This window comes from Berghia stephanieae, chromosome 1, assembly GCF_034508935.2.
Source record: "Berghia stephanieae isolate SIO BIC M18660-M18661 chromosome 1, UCSD_Bste_1.3, whole genome shotgun sequence".
NCBI classification, from domain to species: Eukaryota; Metazoa; Mollusca; class Gastropoda; order Nudibranchia; family Aeolidiidae; genus Berghia; species Berghia stephanieae.
In genome coordinates, this window is record NC_088360.1 from 3,994,827 (window position 1) to 4,008,673 (window position 13,847).

General features: G+C 35.6%; 1 protein-coding gene across 1 annotated transcript; it reads right to left on the reverse strand.

The window, feature by feature from the left end:
* Positions 1 to 323: 323 nt before the first annotated feature.
* LOC144966302 (uncharacterized) lies at positions 324 to 13,468 on the reverse strand. Its single transcript, XM_078902530.1, has 8 exons — positions 13,275 to 13,468; positions 12,736 to 12,810; positions 11,165 to 11,235; positions 8,835 to 8,969; positions 6,950 to 7,031; positions 4,508 to 4,695; positions 3,995 to 4,108; positions 324 to 3,219 (listed from the first exon to the last, which is right to left on the reverse strand). Exons 4-8 carry the CDS (start codon positions 8,879 to 8,881, stop codon positions 3,078 to 3,080), a joined length of 573 nt encoding a protein of 190 aa, XP_078758656.1. The 5' UTR covers positions 8,882 to 8,969; positions 11,165 to 11,235; positions 12,736 to 12,810; positions 13,275 to 13,468; the 3' UTR covers positions 324 to 3,077.
* Between the last annotated feature and the right edge of the window lie 379 nt (positions 13,469 to 13,847).

A 13,847-nucleotide genomic window follows, 5' to 3' on the forward strand; every position in this document is an offset into this window, starting at 1 on the left:
AAGGTCCTGGGTTTAAGCCTTGCATGGCGCATAGTAGAGTCCTTGGAAAAGGCTCTTTACTCACATTATCTCACTGTACTCGGGTGTAAAATGAGTACCTGACCGTTAACAGCATTTCTCTGTCCAAAAGAATTGTAATAACGCCTAACAGGCGTCATATCCTGTCCTACATATTGAAGTGTTGCTGTTGGTCAGGGACCCCTTGTAAAATGCTTTGAGCATGTTTAGTGGATATTGATCTATATAAAAGCTCATTTCAGAGCCGGTGGTACACATTTTGATGTTTGTAATCAATACATGAAGAAACTAAAAGAATTCTTTCATTTAAGAAATCAAAATTTATTTTTGTAAATCCAGTTCTATTTTCTGAAAAAAAAAGATTTATTCAATTATGTAAATAATTTCACGATTTTTTTTTACATAAGATTAATTAATAAACCAGTAATTTACCTTGAAATAACAATGATCAAAGAAATTTGTGACATACATTGACTGCATCTGTGTCTTATAAGGGGAGCTGAGGTGTTTACAAACCATATATTCTATCATAATAGGGATGATTTACAAGACAAAAAAAATAATAATTTACCTTGAACTAGCATTGATCATAGAAACTTGTGACATACATTGACTGCATCCTTGTCTAACTAACTAACTATTAATGTAAAACAAAAACAATACATGCATAAGAGGGATGATTTATGTTTTGTTTGTTTTTAAGGGTTTTACGGTGCTTGCAACACATTGAGGTAATATCAGCGCCGTAAAAAGGAAGAAAATGGGATAGTAAAAAGTTCTAGAATTACAATTAAAGCACCCAAGAAAAGGTAAGACAAAGGGGAACTGGTTCAAATGGGAAATAGATGTAGATTCCAAAAGCATACCATCAAAGTACTCAAATGCTTACATTATACATTAAAAAATAACAAATATACTAATACATAACAGAGAGATGATTTACAAGGAAAAAAGGGATTAGTCGAAAACATCACCGTTTATTAAAAAGAGCTGCAGATGAGATTGACAAACACGTATAAGATGACACTCATCCTAATCAGACAGAAAAGAGTCAGTCTTTTTTGAAAGTATTGTAATAACTGAGAGTGGAAGGTGGTGGTGAATTTACGTGAGCAAATAAATATTTTCTTCTGGATGTACTGTCATGGAGAATCATCTCTGTACTGACCACTCACGGAAAGGACAGCTTAGAATAGCCTAAGAACAATTATCCAAAAACCACACACAAGCCTTTGACAAAAATATCTGGATCAATGTGCTCACGATAGAATATTAGATAAACAACGCATCACAGTAGGCCATTTATAGGAAACCACTGCAACATCTACCTCAAACCAGAGGTGTTTCAAGACATTACATCAACAGTCATTATTGAAACACTCAAGTACACCAGTAACCCATTCATCAAAGACAGCTAAAGCACACTTGGTAAAAGCAACATCTGACTCCCTTAACAAAGTATATGTATGCATTAGTTCACAATGACTTGTTACACTCCAACAATATTCCACATACGCCGATTGCAAACGTCAAAAGAAACGTAGACAATAACGTGCAGACCGACAGACATTACCTCAAAAGAAAAATCATTGCAAAGCAACACTTGTTAGAACATCGCTGTATACCATTTGTAGAATTTAGAATACGACTTCGTTTGCTTGGAGAACAAGGAGGGGAATTGTTTGTTTTGTTTTTAAGGGTTTTATGGTGCAGGCGACATATTTAGGTCATATCAGCACCAGTATTCGACAGTTCTTTTCTGAGGATGTTACCACCATGAAATTAGTCGTTTCTCTTTTATTTTCAAAGCTGGATTACTGAAATGCTCTGTTGTTTGGTGTCTCAGAAAATAAGCTCAGGCGTCTGAAGATGGTCCAAAATATTGCTGCCAGATTGGTTTTTCAAAGGCGAAGGTTTGACTCTGCCGCCTCTCCTTCGAACATTTCACTGGCTGTTGAGAAAAAGGCCAAATTCAAAGCATGTGTCCTAGTTTATCGTTGTCTGGAAAATACTGCCCCTCCCTACCTCACATAACTCCTAAAGCAATATTTGACAACCCTACCTTTGCATTCCTCCAATGACACCACCCGTTTGGCTATCTCCTGCATTTGTACAGAGATGGGAACATTAGAAAAAGACTTTGACAAAACCCCACAAAGCTTTCTCGTTTTTAATGGAAGGTGGCTGACAAAAGAGGAACTTTAGAGAGAGGTTATTTCCATGTCAAAGATGGGAAAGAAATCAACTTAAGTACATTGTGTTAAAATGTTTCATTACTCCTTTTCTTTACTTTTAATTGAATTTTTAAAATATAAAGGAGATTTTTTTAATGCCTGCAGAATATATCTTTTTAAAAATGGTAAAGAAGGCTAAAAACCAAACATATGATAAGAATAAACACTGTATAAATATTTTTTAAATACAGTAAATTGTGATGTTTGTTTTGTTTTTAAGGGTTTTACGGCGTTGGCAACACATTTAGGTTATACCAGCGCCAGTAAAAAGGAAGAAAATGGGATAGTAACAAGTTCTAGAATTACAATTAAAGCACCCAAGCAAAAGTAAGACATAGGGGAACTGGGAACAAATAGGGATCAGATGTAGATTCCAAGAGCATACCACCAATGCACCTAGTTTGAGATCACCTATAAGTCTCATCCAGACACAAGCACAAAATCCAACAAAGAGGAATACACTCAAATGCCTACATTATACATTAAAAATAACAATAATACATTACAGAGAGATGATTTACAAGGAAAAAAATATCATCTCCCAAAACAATAACTATGCATTTGACTGTTTCCCTCCCATCCCGGACTCCGGCCAGGGCCAGGACAAAACCAAGTAATCTCATTCCAAGACAAAGACAGAAAGCATGTTGGAAAACAGATATAAGGGGATAGAAGACACAGTATGTACCCCCCTGCCCGCTATGGGAGGTCAGGATCCCCACCCAGGTAAATTGTGAATGGCGAATACAGCCGACAAACTTGGCAAATTGATCATGTCCTGTGAATATAACAATAATAATCATTTCACCATAATAATATGCTAAATCATATATGAATCCCATTTGTGAATTCCACACCCTTTTGTACCAATGTGACAAGAACTTCATCAGCTTTTGTCCACTTATTGTTATCCTTTGACGTGTATGTCCTCAAATTTTCTACCAATTGTAATGCACCCTTTAAAAATCTGTGAGAATAAAAAAATTAAAAGAAAAAAAAAATCCACAATGAGAATTGAGAAAAATTATCAACAGCAGAGATACATAGATAAATGAATGAAAAAATAACTATATAAATAAACAAATCAATAAATAGATAAATATAAATTAGACACTTCTTATACCTATCATGTATAAATAATGCAGTAAAAACGTGTTGCCATCTTAAAAGTTAATTTGTCTATATAGGAAAAATCGTCTGTAAATTGTAAACAATCTGTAAGTTGTTCTGGGAGATTGATTTTTATTAACATCATTCATATAAATTTTAAAAAACAAATGGGTCCCAGACAGTTCCTTGAGGGATCCCCTATCTCACAGGCATGTCCTTTGCTTCCGACTCAATTACAAAAACTGTTTGAATTCTACTTAATAGAAATGATTGAATCCAGTTAAACATCTTTGAGAGGTGAGTTATATAAATCTTAAGTATTATTTTTTTTTTTAAAGAAAAACAAAGTAGTACTTCAGAGCCATTCGGGATCAGAATTTATCGTTTCTATATCGTGAAACGGACAAAAGCAATTGTTTGATACCCTTTGGATAGGACGCTAGTCATCACAAAGTACTTTCCGCCAGATCTAACAGACCCAGCTACCGTATCACTGCTGGGTGGACAGGGGGATCAGAAAAAAATCTCGACTGTACCCGCGATAGATCTTGGTCCCATTGTGTGTGGAGTGAGTGCTCTACAAACTGAGCTATCAGGACCCAAGGTATTATTAGACATAAACAAAATCTTACTTTTGCATTTTCTTGTACAGTGGGCCTATATTTTTACAGGGTTGGTTCATTAGATTAAAGAGCCACGTCCATAAAAGGTTCTGATAATTCACAGCAAGAATTATATTTGGAAATCTGAAAACAAAACAAAAAAGATCTCAAATTCTTCATAGAACATGCCATGCAGAAAATGTTTTCATTTTTCATTTAAACTAAATGTGTTAATAAAATCACAGAGAGAGCTTAACCTAACATAACGTTCTTGGATTAAAAAATGTTCAAAATATTTCATTTTAAGTAAACAAAAAGAGACATTTAAAGTTTTATTACAATATAACCTTTAAAGGGAAAAAAAAAAGTTTCTGATGACTATAGAATGTGTTAGAGCATTCACAGAGAAAGAATTTTGTGGTGCTTTACATCAGGACATGACTTTTATTACAGTTAGTTCATTACAAAGTACTCTTGTTATTTGAATACACTATTTCAAAAAAAGATACACACAAAATATACTAAATTCAACATTTTCCTCACAAATTTACGAGTCGCTTTGTATTATCTCTCTGTCGTGATCTTAAAAGTCGATCATCTAAAGCGCTCTGTCTCTGTTCAAGCACCATCTCCATCTGATCAAGGGCTGTAGACATTTCAAACACAACTCTGTGCATTAAGCCGATGATTTCACTCTCGGAAACACCAAATTCATCAGCTTTAGAGTTGTTCTGCCAAGTTGATCACAAATAAATTAGAATTGGAGCAAATAAATCGAATGATCCAAGTAGTTATGTTAATGATGTAATGGATGATTGACTTCCATTCAAACATTATGCATGACATTTTTCATTTAATAGGGTATCAAGGCCGTTGTCTCAAGACATGAAGAAGATCGATATAAAGAAGGATGACATCCTTTGGTTGGACTTGGCGGGGGGGGGGGGGGGGGGGGGGGGGGGGGGGGGGCAGAGGGGGATTCGTAGTCACTGGCTTTCCCTACTGTTTGTTTGTTTTTAAAGGTTTTACGGCGCTTGCAACACATTAAGGTCATATCAGCGCCAGTAAAAAAGGAAGAAAATGGGATAGTAAAAAGTTCTAAAGTTACAATTAAAGCACCCAAGAAAAGGTAAGACAAAGGGAAATTGGTTCAAATAGGAAACATGTAGATTCCAAGAGCACACTATCAAAGAACTTAGTTTGAGATCACCTAAAAGTCTAATCCACACACAAGTACAGTTCCCTGCTAACAGGAACACACTCAAAAGTTTACAAATCATATGTAAAACAAAAATAATACAATGCATAAAAGAAATGATTTACAAGACAAAAAATATCATCTCCACAAATTCTAACAATACATTTGACTGTTTCCCTCCCAGCCAAGGACTCTGGCCAGGGCCAGAACAAAACCCAGTAATCTCATTACAAGTAAGACAAAGACAGAAAGCAAGTTGGAAAACAGATATAGGGGGTAGAAGACACAGTAAGTACCTCCCTACTGTCGACCGTATGCATTAATGAAAGAACACAGAGGATTAAGTAAGTAAGTAGGTCACAAGACATTTTAGTAATTTTATTGGAAGAGTACATCGTGTATTAACATTAAAATGCATTGTAGTTATGCTACTTAGCATTAGGATTATTCATAAGACATGTCTAAAGACCTGAGGGAATCAAGATATATTTAAGATATTTCTTAACACGATTTGAAATGTATGTTTATTTTGTTTTTAAGGGTTTTACGGCACTTGCAACAGATTTAGGTCATATCAGCGTCAGCAAAAAGGAAGAAAATGGTAAGGTCAAAGAGACAACAGATGTAAATTCCAAAAGCAGACTATCAATGTACATAGTTTGAGATCACTCATAGGTCTCATAAAGACAAGTACAAGTTTCCACTAAGAGGAACACACTGAAATATTTACAAGATTTATTTTTTAATAAAATACAGCTATCAGTTCATAACAGAGAGATGATTTACAAGAACAAAATATGTCACTTCCAAAAACTACAGTCCACTCCGGATAATCGCAACATCTTGGGATCAGCAAAAATGTTGCGATTAACCGAAGTTGAGTTTCCAGTCCACTATCGCAACATTTTACACACATAGGGTAAACTCAAACCAGTTGTTGTAAACATTGTTCTTAGTCCACCACATAATGAGCAATATGATTGAAATAAAAACCATATGGCAGCCCTGTATATATTTTTTCAAGCAAAAGCAGGTTTGATGCAAGTCAACACTTAACCAGATTTTATTAACATTCACTCTTTTGTTCTCTACATTTTTAAGAGCCAAAGAGATTAGCCGTGATAAGAGACTATAAGCTCTCACCAAACTCGTTGGTCACAAAGCACAGTTGTCATTCCCAAAACAAAGGATATCTCTTTAAAACTGTCATTGTCCACCTGTTGTAACAACTATTCCCAGCCCCCTTGCCACAGATGACCTCACGAACCCATACTGCAAAGCCCCCCCCCCCCCTCTTTTGTCTATAATAGAGTTGTGACACACTAATGTAGCATTAAATCCCGCTCACTATCGATTTTTCAACATGTCACGATTTCTTCCATGATGAAATTTAATCATGATATTTTGTTTGCTTGATTTCTTGAATTTACCACTTGTTGAGGGGCAAAAATTTGTTGCGATTAACCAAAGTTTGTTGCAATTAGCCAGTGACTTTTATAAAGAATTAATTCTGTTTCTTGGGATATGTTGCAATTAACCGAAAGTTGCAATTATCTGGAGTGAACTGTACCACTATACATTTGACTGTTTCCCTCTCAGCCAAGGACTATGACAAGAGCCAAGACAAAACCAAGTAACCCCATTCCAAGATAGAGACAGAAAGCAACTCAAAAAGCAGATATAAAGGGATAGAAGACAAAGTAAAGGACCTCCTGCCCACCATGGGAGGTCAAAGACCCCACCCAATTGAAATAAATGAAGTATTAGAAGTAAAATAGCAATCAAACCTGCCATCTATGCAGAGTTGATACTCGTGTTTTCAAAGTGTCCGTAATGATGTCAAGAACATTCTCAAATGGTGTTTTCAATCTGCAATAATAAAAAGCGTACTTCTTTAAAAATATATATACAACTAGTTATGCTCATTATAACAAGACACAATCAAAGACTCATTGGCAAAACTAAAATTTCAATATATTTATTTTAACAAGGGGTAAAAGATCTAACTCTCAAATTACTTGAGTATTAAAAAAAAAAAAATCCAAGCATTTTTGCTCTAAATTTGACTTATATCTCAATCTCTAACTGTTGTCAATGCTGTCAATAATCTGTCTAAGGTTGACAAAAATGTCTCATTGGTTGGTAAATTGTCTAGAAACTGTTGCCGGTTCAGGAGGCAAAAATTTACTGAACTCGACACAAACGCATTGACGGACCCCTTTCTGAGTGCTTAACTCCAGTAAAAAGTCATAATTATGTATGTAGTCATATTTTTTTTTCCATTCACCAGGTGATTTGAAAATATACTGAGGGTTTATAACACACTGAATTCCGTAAATATACAGAAAATCGGCACCCTTCTTCTAGAAGGAAAGGCAAAAAAAAAAAAAAGATTTGCATAAATAATAAATTGAGTGTCTCAAACAAGGAGTACTTCTATGAACTCTCTGATTATTTTACTTATTGTTTCAATTCCATAGTATTCTATTAATTCCATTCAATTTTGACAATTTAATATTTTAACATTAAATGTAGTCTGTTTGATCCATATATGGGAGTCCCAATAGCTCTGTAGATCACTCGCTTCACACGCAGAGACCGAGATCGATTCCTGGTGCAGTCGTAGATTTTTTTTCTGACTCCCCTGTCCACCCAGCAGTGATTGGGTAGCTGAGTCTGTTAGATATGGTGGAAAGTACTTTGCGATTCAAAGGGTAGCAAGCAATTGCTATTGTCTGTTTCATGCTCTAGAAACCGGGATAAACTCCGGCTTCACGAGTCTAATGGCTCTAAATGACTACTTTATGATCCATATATATACATGTGGTGGCAGTGTTTATGATCCACATATACACTGGTGGCAGTGTTCATGGAATTTCATTATAAAGGGGTTGGTCCCAAACTATAAGGAGTTCTCACTTCCTCACCTCTCTGCCTTCAATTGGCCATATCCAATCAATATAATTGATACACGCCCTTAAAGTAGATATTAGGGAAAGAATCATTGATTTATAAAATGCGATAAAAACATAATTTTTAATAAAAAATAATCGCAAGTGTTCCCATCATTTAATTCATACATTGTTTGGGTTTTTTCATTTCTTCAGAGCAATTAGGACCATGGAGTGGGAGCTTATCCTGGTTTTTATAGTGTGAAACAGACACTAGAAATTTCTTGTAACCCTTGGAATAGGACACCAGTCTATTGCAAAGTACTTCCCACCATTTTCGCCAGGTCTAACTGACCCAGCTATCCCAATCATTACTGGGCGGACAGGGGGATTGAGAAAAAATCTTGAATATTCACCCAGGATTGATCTTGGTCCCATTTGCATGTGAAGCGAGTGCTCTACCCACTGAGTATTGGGAGCCCCATCATTAAATCAAATTAGATAAAAAAATGCAGATCTGCACAACCCTTCACATTCCAAAAGTGGAATCAGAACGCCTGAAAATAGGAATCTGAGACAAAAAATAGGAATTTCACCTATTTACCCCCCCCCCCCCCCCCCCCCCCCCCCCCCCCCCCCCCCCCCCCCCCCCCTCCTTGCTGTTTTTTGTTCATTTTTGAAAATCGAGTGAAAATAGGAATGATTCCGCCAAAAGCAGAAGGGTTGGCAGGTATGTAAATACATTCTTGGGATGAATTTCAGGGTGAAATGAATCAATCACCTGGATTTCAACGTTGAGAGTTCCCACAATTCATGTCTATCATCCATATGGTGCAGGAGTTGATCCAGTAAAGGCACAATAGAATGGAATGTTGCATTGTCTTGGACAAACGTGACTGGTTGAGCATCAAAACTCCTAAAACGGAATGAAGAAGAAAAAAAAAAAACCAACCCCAACTAATTCAATAATCTTATGCAGTAGTCACTGATTCTATTACGTCCTATTTATTTTTTGATAGAGCACTTGCTTTACATGCAAGGGTAACCAGATCAATCCCTCGTGAAAGGATTTTTTTCTGACCCCCTCCCCAATGTACATCCAGCAGTGATAGGGTGGCTGGGTCTGTTAGATCTGGTGGAAAGTACATTGCAGTAGACTAGTGTCCTATCCAATGGGTAGCAAGAAAATTGCTATTGTCAGTTTCCCGATATAGAGTCTGGGATAAACTCCAGCTTCATGGGCCTAACAGCTCTGAAGATCTAGTTTACTTTTACTTATTTCTATGTTCAATAAGTTGAATTTTTCTCTCTCTCTTTTTAAGAAGTCTTGTTTAGTTAAGTATGTTTTTTTTGTGTTAGACATTCAAGTCTCTTAGAACACACAGAACTATCAAAACGTATTCGGAGTTCAACACTTACAATGCTTAGGTCGCAGACATCTAAATCTAAGAAAAGTAAGACAAATGGGAAACTTCACCCAAAAAGAACCCAGCAGGCATAAAACCTAGAATCTATCTGACCAGGTCACCCAAAATCAAACAAAAGACTGGTAGAAATCCCCATCGAAATAGAGAAAGTAAGAGAGTCTCTACTTTTGACACACTTTAAGGGGGGGGGGGGGGGGGGGAGCGACATTAAAAATGATGAATTTTGACCCAGTTTGCTCAAATTAGATTTTGGTTGGATGTTGTCATGTGCCCATTTGTCTGCATAAAAAATTGCATGAGATCTTCATCTTCAGTTTTTTTCGACTCAAAATAACGTATTTTGTGACCCATTGTATGGTTAAATCCTGCCCATTTTTAGTTTCAGTGGACTTATTTCATGAAAGAATATCAAATAGTCTTTATAACTAAGTAAAGGCAAAAACATATCAATGAAAAGTACAAACTCTCCTCTATCTTCAACAACCAATCACTTTGTTCTTAATTATGTCACGTGGTCACAATCCAATCAGAAAGCGAGGAGAGTTTTTCCCTGAACTCGTTTACTTTGACTTTTAAATGCGTTTTTCTCAAAACTGCAATTTTCGTCACTAAAAACCTCCTCCCTCAGTTTTCAACCAATTTTCTTCAAACTTTCTACAAATGAGTGTCATACAAACACACAGGTCCTCTAGGAGCCGGATTTTAAAAAAAAAAGAGAATTTATGAGTAATTTGAAATTATGTAACTTTTTTTCAAGGGGAATAATCGAGTAAGAACTAAAACTAATCTGGCTTCTAGAGCCTCTTTATTTTCCTTTTTTCTACCTCTGGCCAAATATTGTGGCAAACGGTTGATAAACAAAAAAGCCTTTGACTTATTAAGATTTGTTGTTTATTTTCCAATATGGCGTCGTTTCCAAAGCAACGGACAACTTTTTTCGAAAAAAATTATATGCAATCATCCTTCCCATACATATACATTATGACTGTGCATAGAAGTTTAGGGTATTTCATCAAATAAAAAAATGACCCTTTAGTGTTGTTCCCCCCCTTAACTAAGAGAAATTGTGACAGAGAAAGGACAGGTTTGTCATGAAAAAAAAACAAACCCAAGTAACCTCATACCCAATCAATCGCCTCCTTCAGGAAATATAAAATGAATATATAAGAAGGAATCTACCGATAATCTCCACAGCAGTAGTCTTTCAGAGCCCGTTGGCTCATGGAGTTGGAGTTTACCCCCGTTTCTATAGCAAGAAGCAGACAATAGGAATTGCTTGCCACCCTATGGATAGGATACTAATCTATTGCAAAGTGCTATCCGCCAAATCTAACAGACTGCGCTATCCAACCACTGCTGGTTGGACAGGGAGGTCAAAAAAAATATTGACTTCACTCAGAATTGATCTCATCCCTTTGCATGTGAAGCGAGTGTTCTACAAACTGAGCTATCAAGACCCCCAATCCCCATAACTGGACTGCATTTACCATGACAAACATTTCTTACAATATACAGGAGTCCCAATTGATGATGATGATGATGATGACAATGATGACGACAATGACGACGATGATGAGGTCAACAGAACCACAGTCCAGCTGTATGCTAAATCAAATATCACCATTTACTACAGTTAATGAAACATAACATTTTTAATTTTTACACAACAGAAGTAGGTGCATACCATGGCTGTAAATCTGGATCTATTCTGAGATACCTGTGTATCTTTGAAGACTTGAGAGACAGGGCCAAAATCTGAGAAGAGAAAATCAAAGGATTAAAAACTTTGTCTTGTCAGAGAAAATGAAATTGTTTTGTTTTTGTTTTTAAGGGTTTTACGACGCTTGCAACACATTTAGGTTATATCAGCGCCAGTAAAAAGGAAGAAAATGGGATAGTAAAAAGTTCTAGAATTAAAATTAAAGCACCCAAGAAAAGGTAAGACATAGGGGAACAGGGAACAAATAGGGATCAGAAGTAGATTCCAAGAGCATACCACCAATGTACTTAGTTTGAGATCACCTATAAGTCTTTTTTTTTGTTTGTTTGTTTGTTGCTTTAGGTCTCTTCCAACACAATTGAGGTTATATGAGAGACCGCTGAAACAAAAAAAAAGCAATCTAACAAAAATAGTACAAATGTAAATCAAAATCATAACCTAAAGATATCATAAGCTAAATTATAAATAACCAAGAACAAACAGGCAGAAGATTTACAGAAAAAAAAAATCCCCTTTCAAAAATACAGTCACAAACCAAAGAAGCAGGATAGGCTAGTAAAGAGAAGAAGAAACGACATCACTATCGGATCGTACACCCATGCAAACATCATAGGTATATGATTCAAGGGTGATGCTCCCATCCAACCACCCGCATCACCTATAAGTCTCATCCCGACACAAGCACATAATCCAACAAAGAGGAAAACACTCAAATGCTTACATTATACATTGAAAATAACAAATATAATAATACATAACAGAGAGATGATTTACAAGGAAAAAAATATCAGCTCCCAAAACAATAACTATGCATTTGACTGTTTCCCTCCCAGCCAGGACTCCGGCCAGAGCCAGAACAAAACCCAAGTAATCCCATCCCAAGACAAAGACAGAAAGCAAATTGGAAAACAGATATAAGGGGATAGAAGACACACTATGTACCTCCCTGCCCACTATGAGAGGTCAGGAACCCCACCCAGAGAGAGAAAATGAAAGTTACGTGGCGTATTTCAACACAACATTAAATAATGAAAACAATGAAGCCATTTGATGTTCATAAAAAAGCAGCATACACTGATATTGAAATTTAAACAAGAATGGACAGAAGGGATCATTGTAAATAAAAACCGCAAACACATAAATTAAATACAACAATAACAATAAATTGTCAGCATCTAGTTCACTCCAATTCTGCTCCCGAGGCAACTCATTTTGGATTATGAATAACAGATCATAAGTCATTAAAGGTTAACATGCATCTAATGAGAGGTTTTCATTTTGATCTTAGATTTATATGTCACCCATCGTCTCAAAGTGGTTTTATGCTGGGATGAACTGGGTGCTGTAAATAGAATTCATAGCCTCAAATATGAAACTTGAGGTTTATTTCTCTTCGTTTTGATGGAGAATAAAACTATAGCTTGCATTGCAAATAAACATGGTTAATATTTTAAAGTCATTTTACATCTAAATTCACTAGGGGGTTGGATTCATCTCAACATACTACCATTTTGAGACAATAAGTCACATATTACCTTTCCTTTCAACTCGGTCACAGGGTGAAAATGGGACTCGTACCTATCAACACTGGCAATAACGTCTTGAATGGGCTATAATTGTACAAAGAAATAAAATACATTACAAGCAACACACATTCATTAATCTACCAGCAAAAATACAAAGACTAACACATAGATACACAATCTCACAATGGCTATGATAAGACAACATATCTAAGCCCTGACCCACTTTAACGTAATTTCACTGGCTTTGAGCCCTAAACCTAATGATAGTGAAAATTTAAAAATATAGATGACAGGTAGAGTATATCCCATAATGAAAAAGAAGTCTTTATAAAGTAACTGATGAATTGGTTTAAGAAATAGAGAAAAACAATTTTAAATATAAAACTGATATTCCCTGAAAAATGCTGTTTTCATTGTCTGAATTTCCCTCTCAACAAATATCACAATTAGGCAGACCCACTTGTATAATTTTTTTTCTTCAAGTAAAATGTTAACAAAATTAAAAGCATATGTATCCAAAATTCAATAATGAAAAAAATAAAACTCACTGAATCTGTTGTCCCAGTGTTGTTCTCGTCCCAGCCTTTGACAGACAAATAACAAAGACAAATAATTATAGTAAAACTTAGAGAGGGAGGGGTGCTGTAAACATCTGCTTCTCCATGACCCAATCTGTCTCTCGCCCTTGGTCCACTTGGATATATAAGAAGATCATGCAAAAGGTCCTGTTTTTATAAGTCGGAAAAGAAATACTTTTTCAAAATTTTTAAAGTACAATAAGAAATATTAAAATTAATATTTTGATGAAAATCTCTCATATCATGTTTATAACATTAACTCAATCAAGCTTAAACCTCGACCTCCGTGCTGTCTCATCTCCCACAAGATTTTCTGGAATTTTTCTTTTTTTTTTTTTCAAAAATTGAAATAGAAATATACTCAGATACTCAATTCAAAAGAAAATTGGTATGTACATAGTTTTATGCAACTTTCACTACCATGCACAGATTAAAAATAGTGGCTTTAATAAATCGTATAATAATAATCTAATAAAAATTATAATAATGATGGGGTAAAAGTAACCACAGCCAAATACAGAGATAGTCGCTGTTAGGGTTGAG

Coding starts and splice junctions, on each gene's coding strand:
- LOC144966302 (XM_078902530.1), bottom strand. CDS start 8,881: ATGGATGATAGACATGAATTGTGGGAACTCTCAACGTTGAAATCCAG. Junction 7,032..8,834: donor CTCTCAACGTTGAAATCCAG/GTGATTGATTCA, acceptor TTATTATTGCAG/ATTGAAAACACCATTTGAGA. Junction 3,220..3,994: donor CTGTACAAGAAAATGCAAAA/GTAAGATTTTGT, acceptor TTATTCTCACAG/ATTTTTAAAGGGTGCATTAC.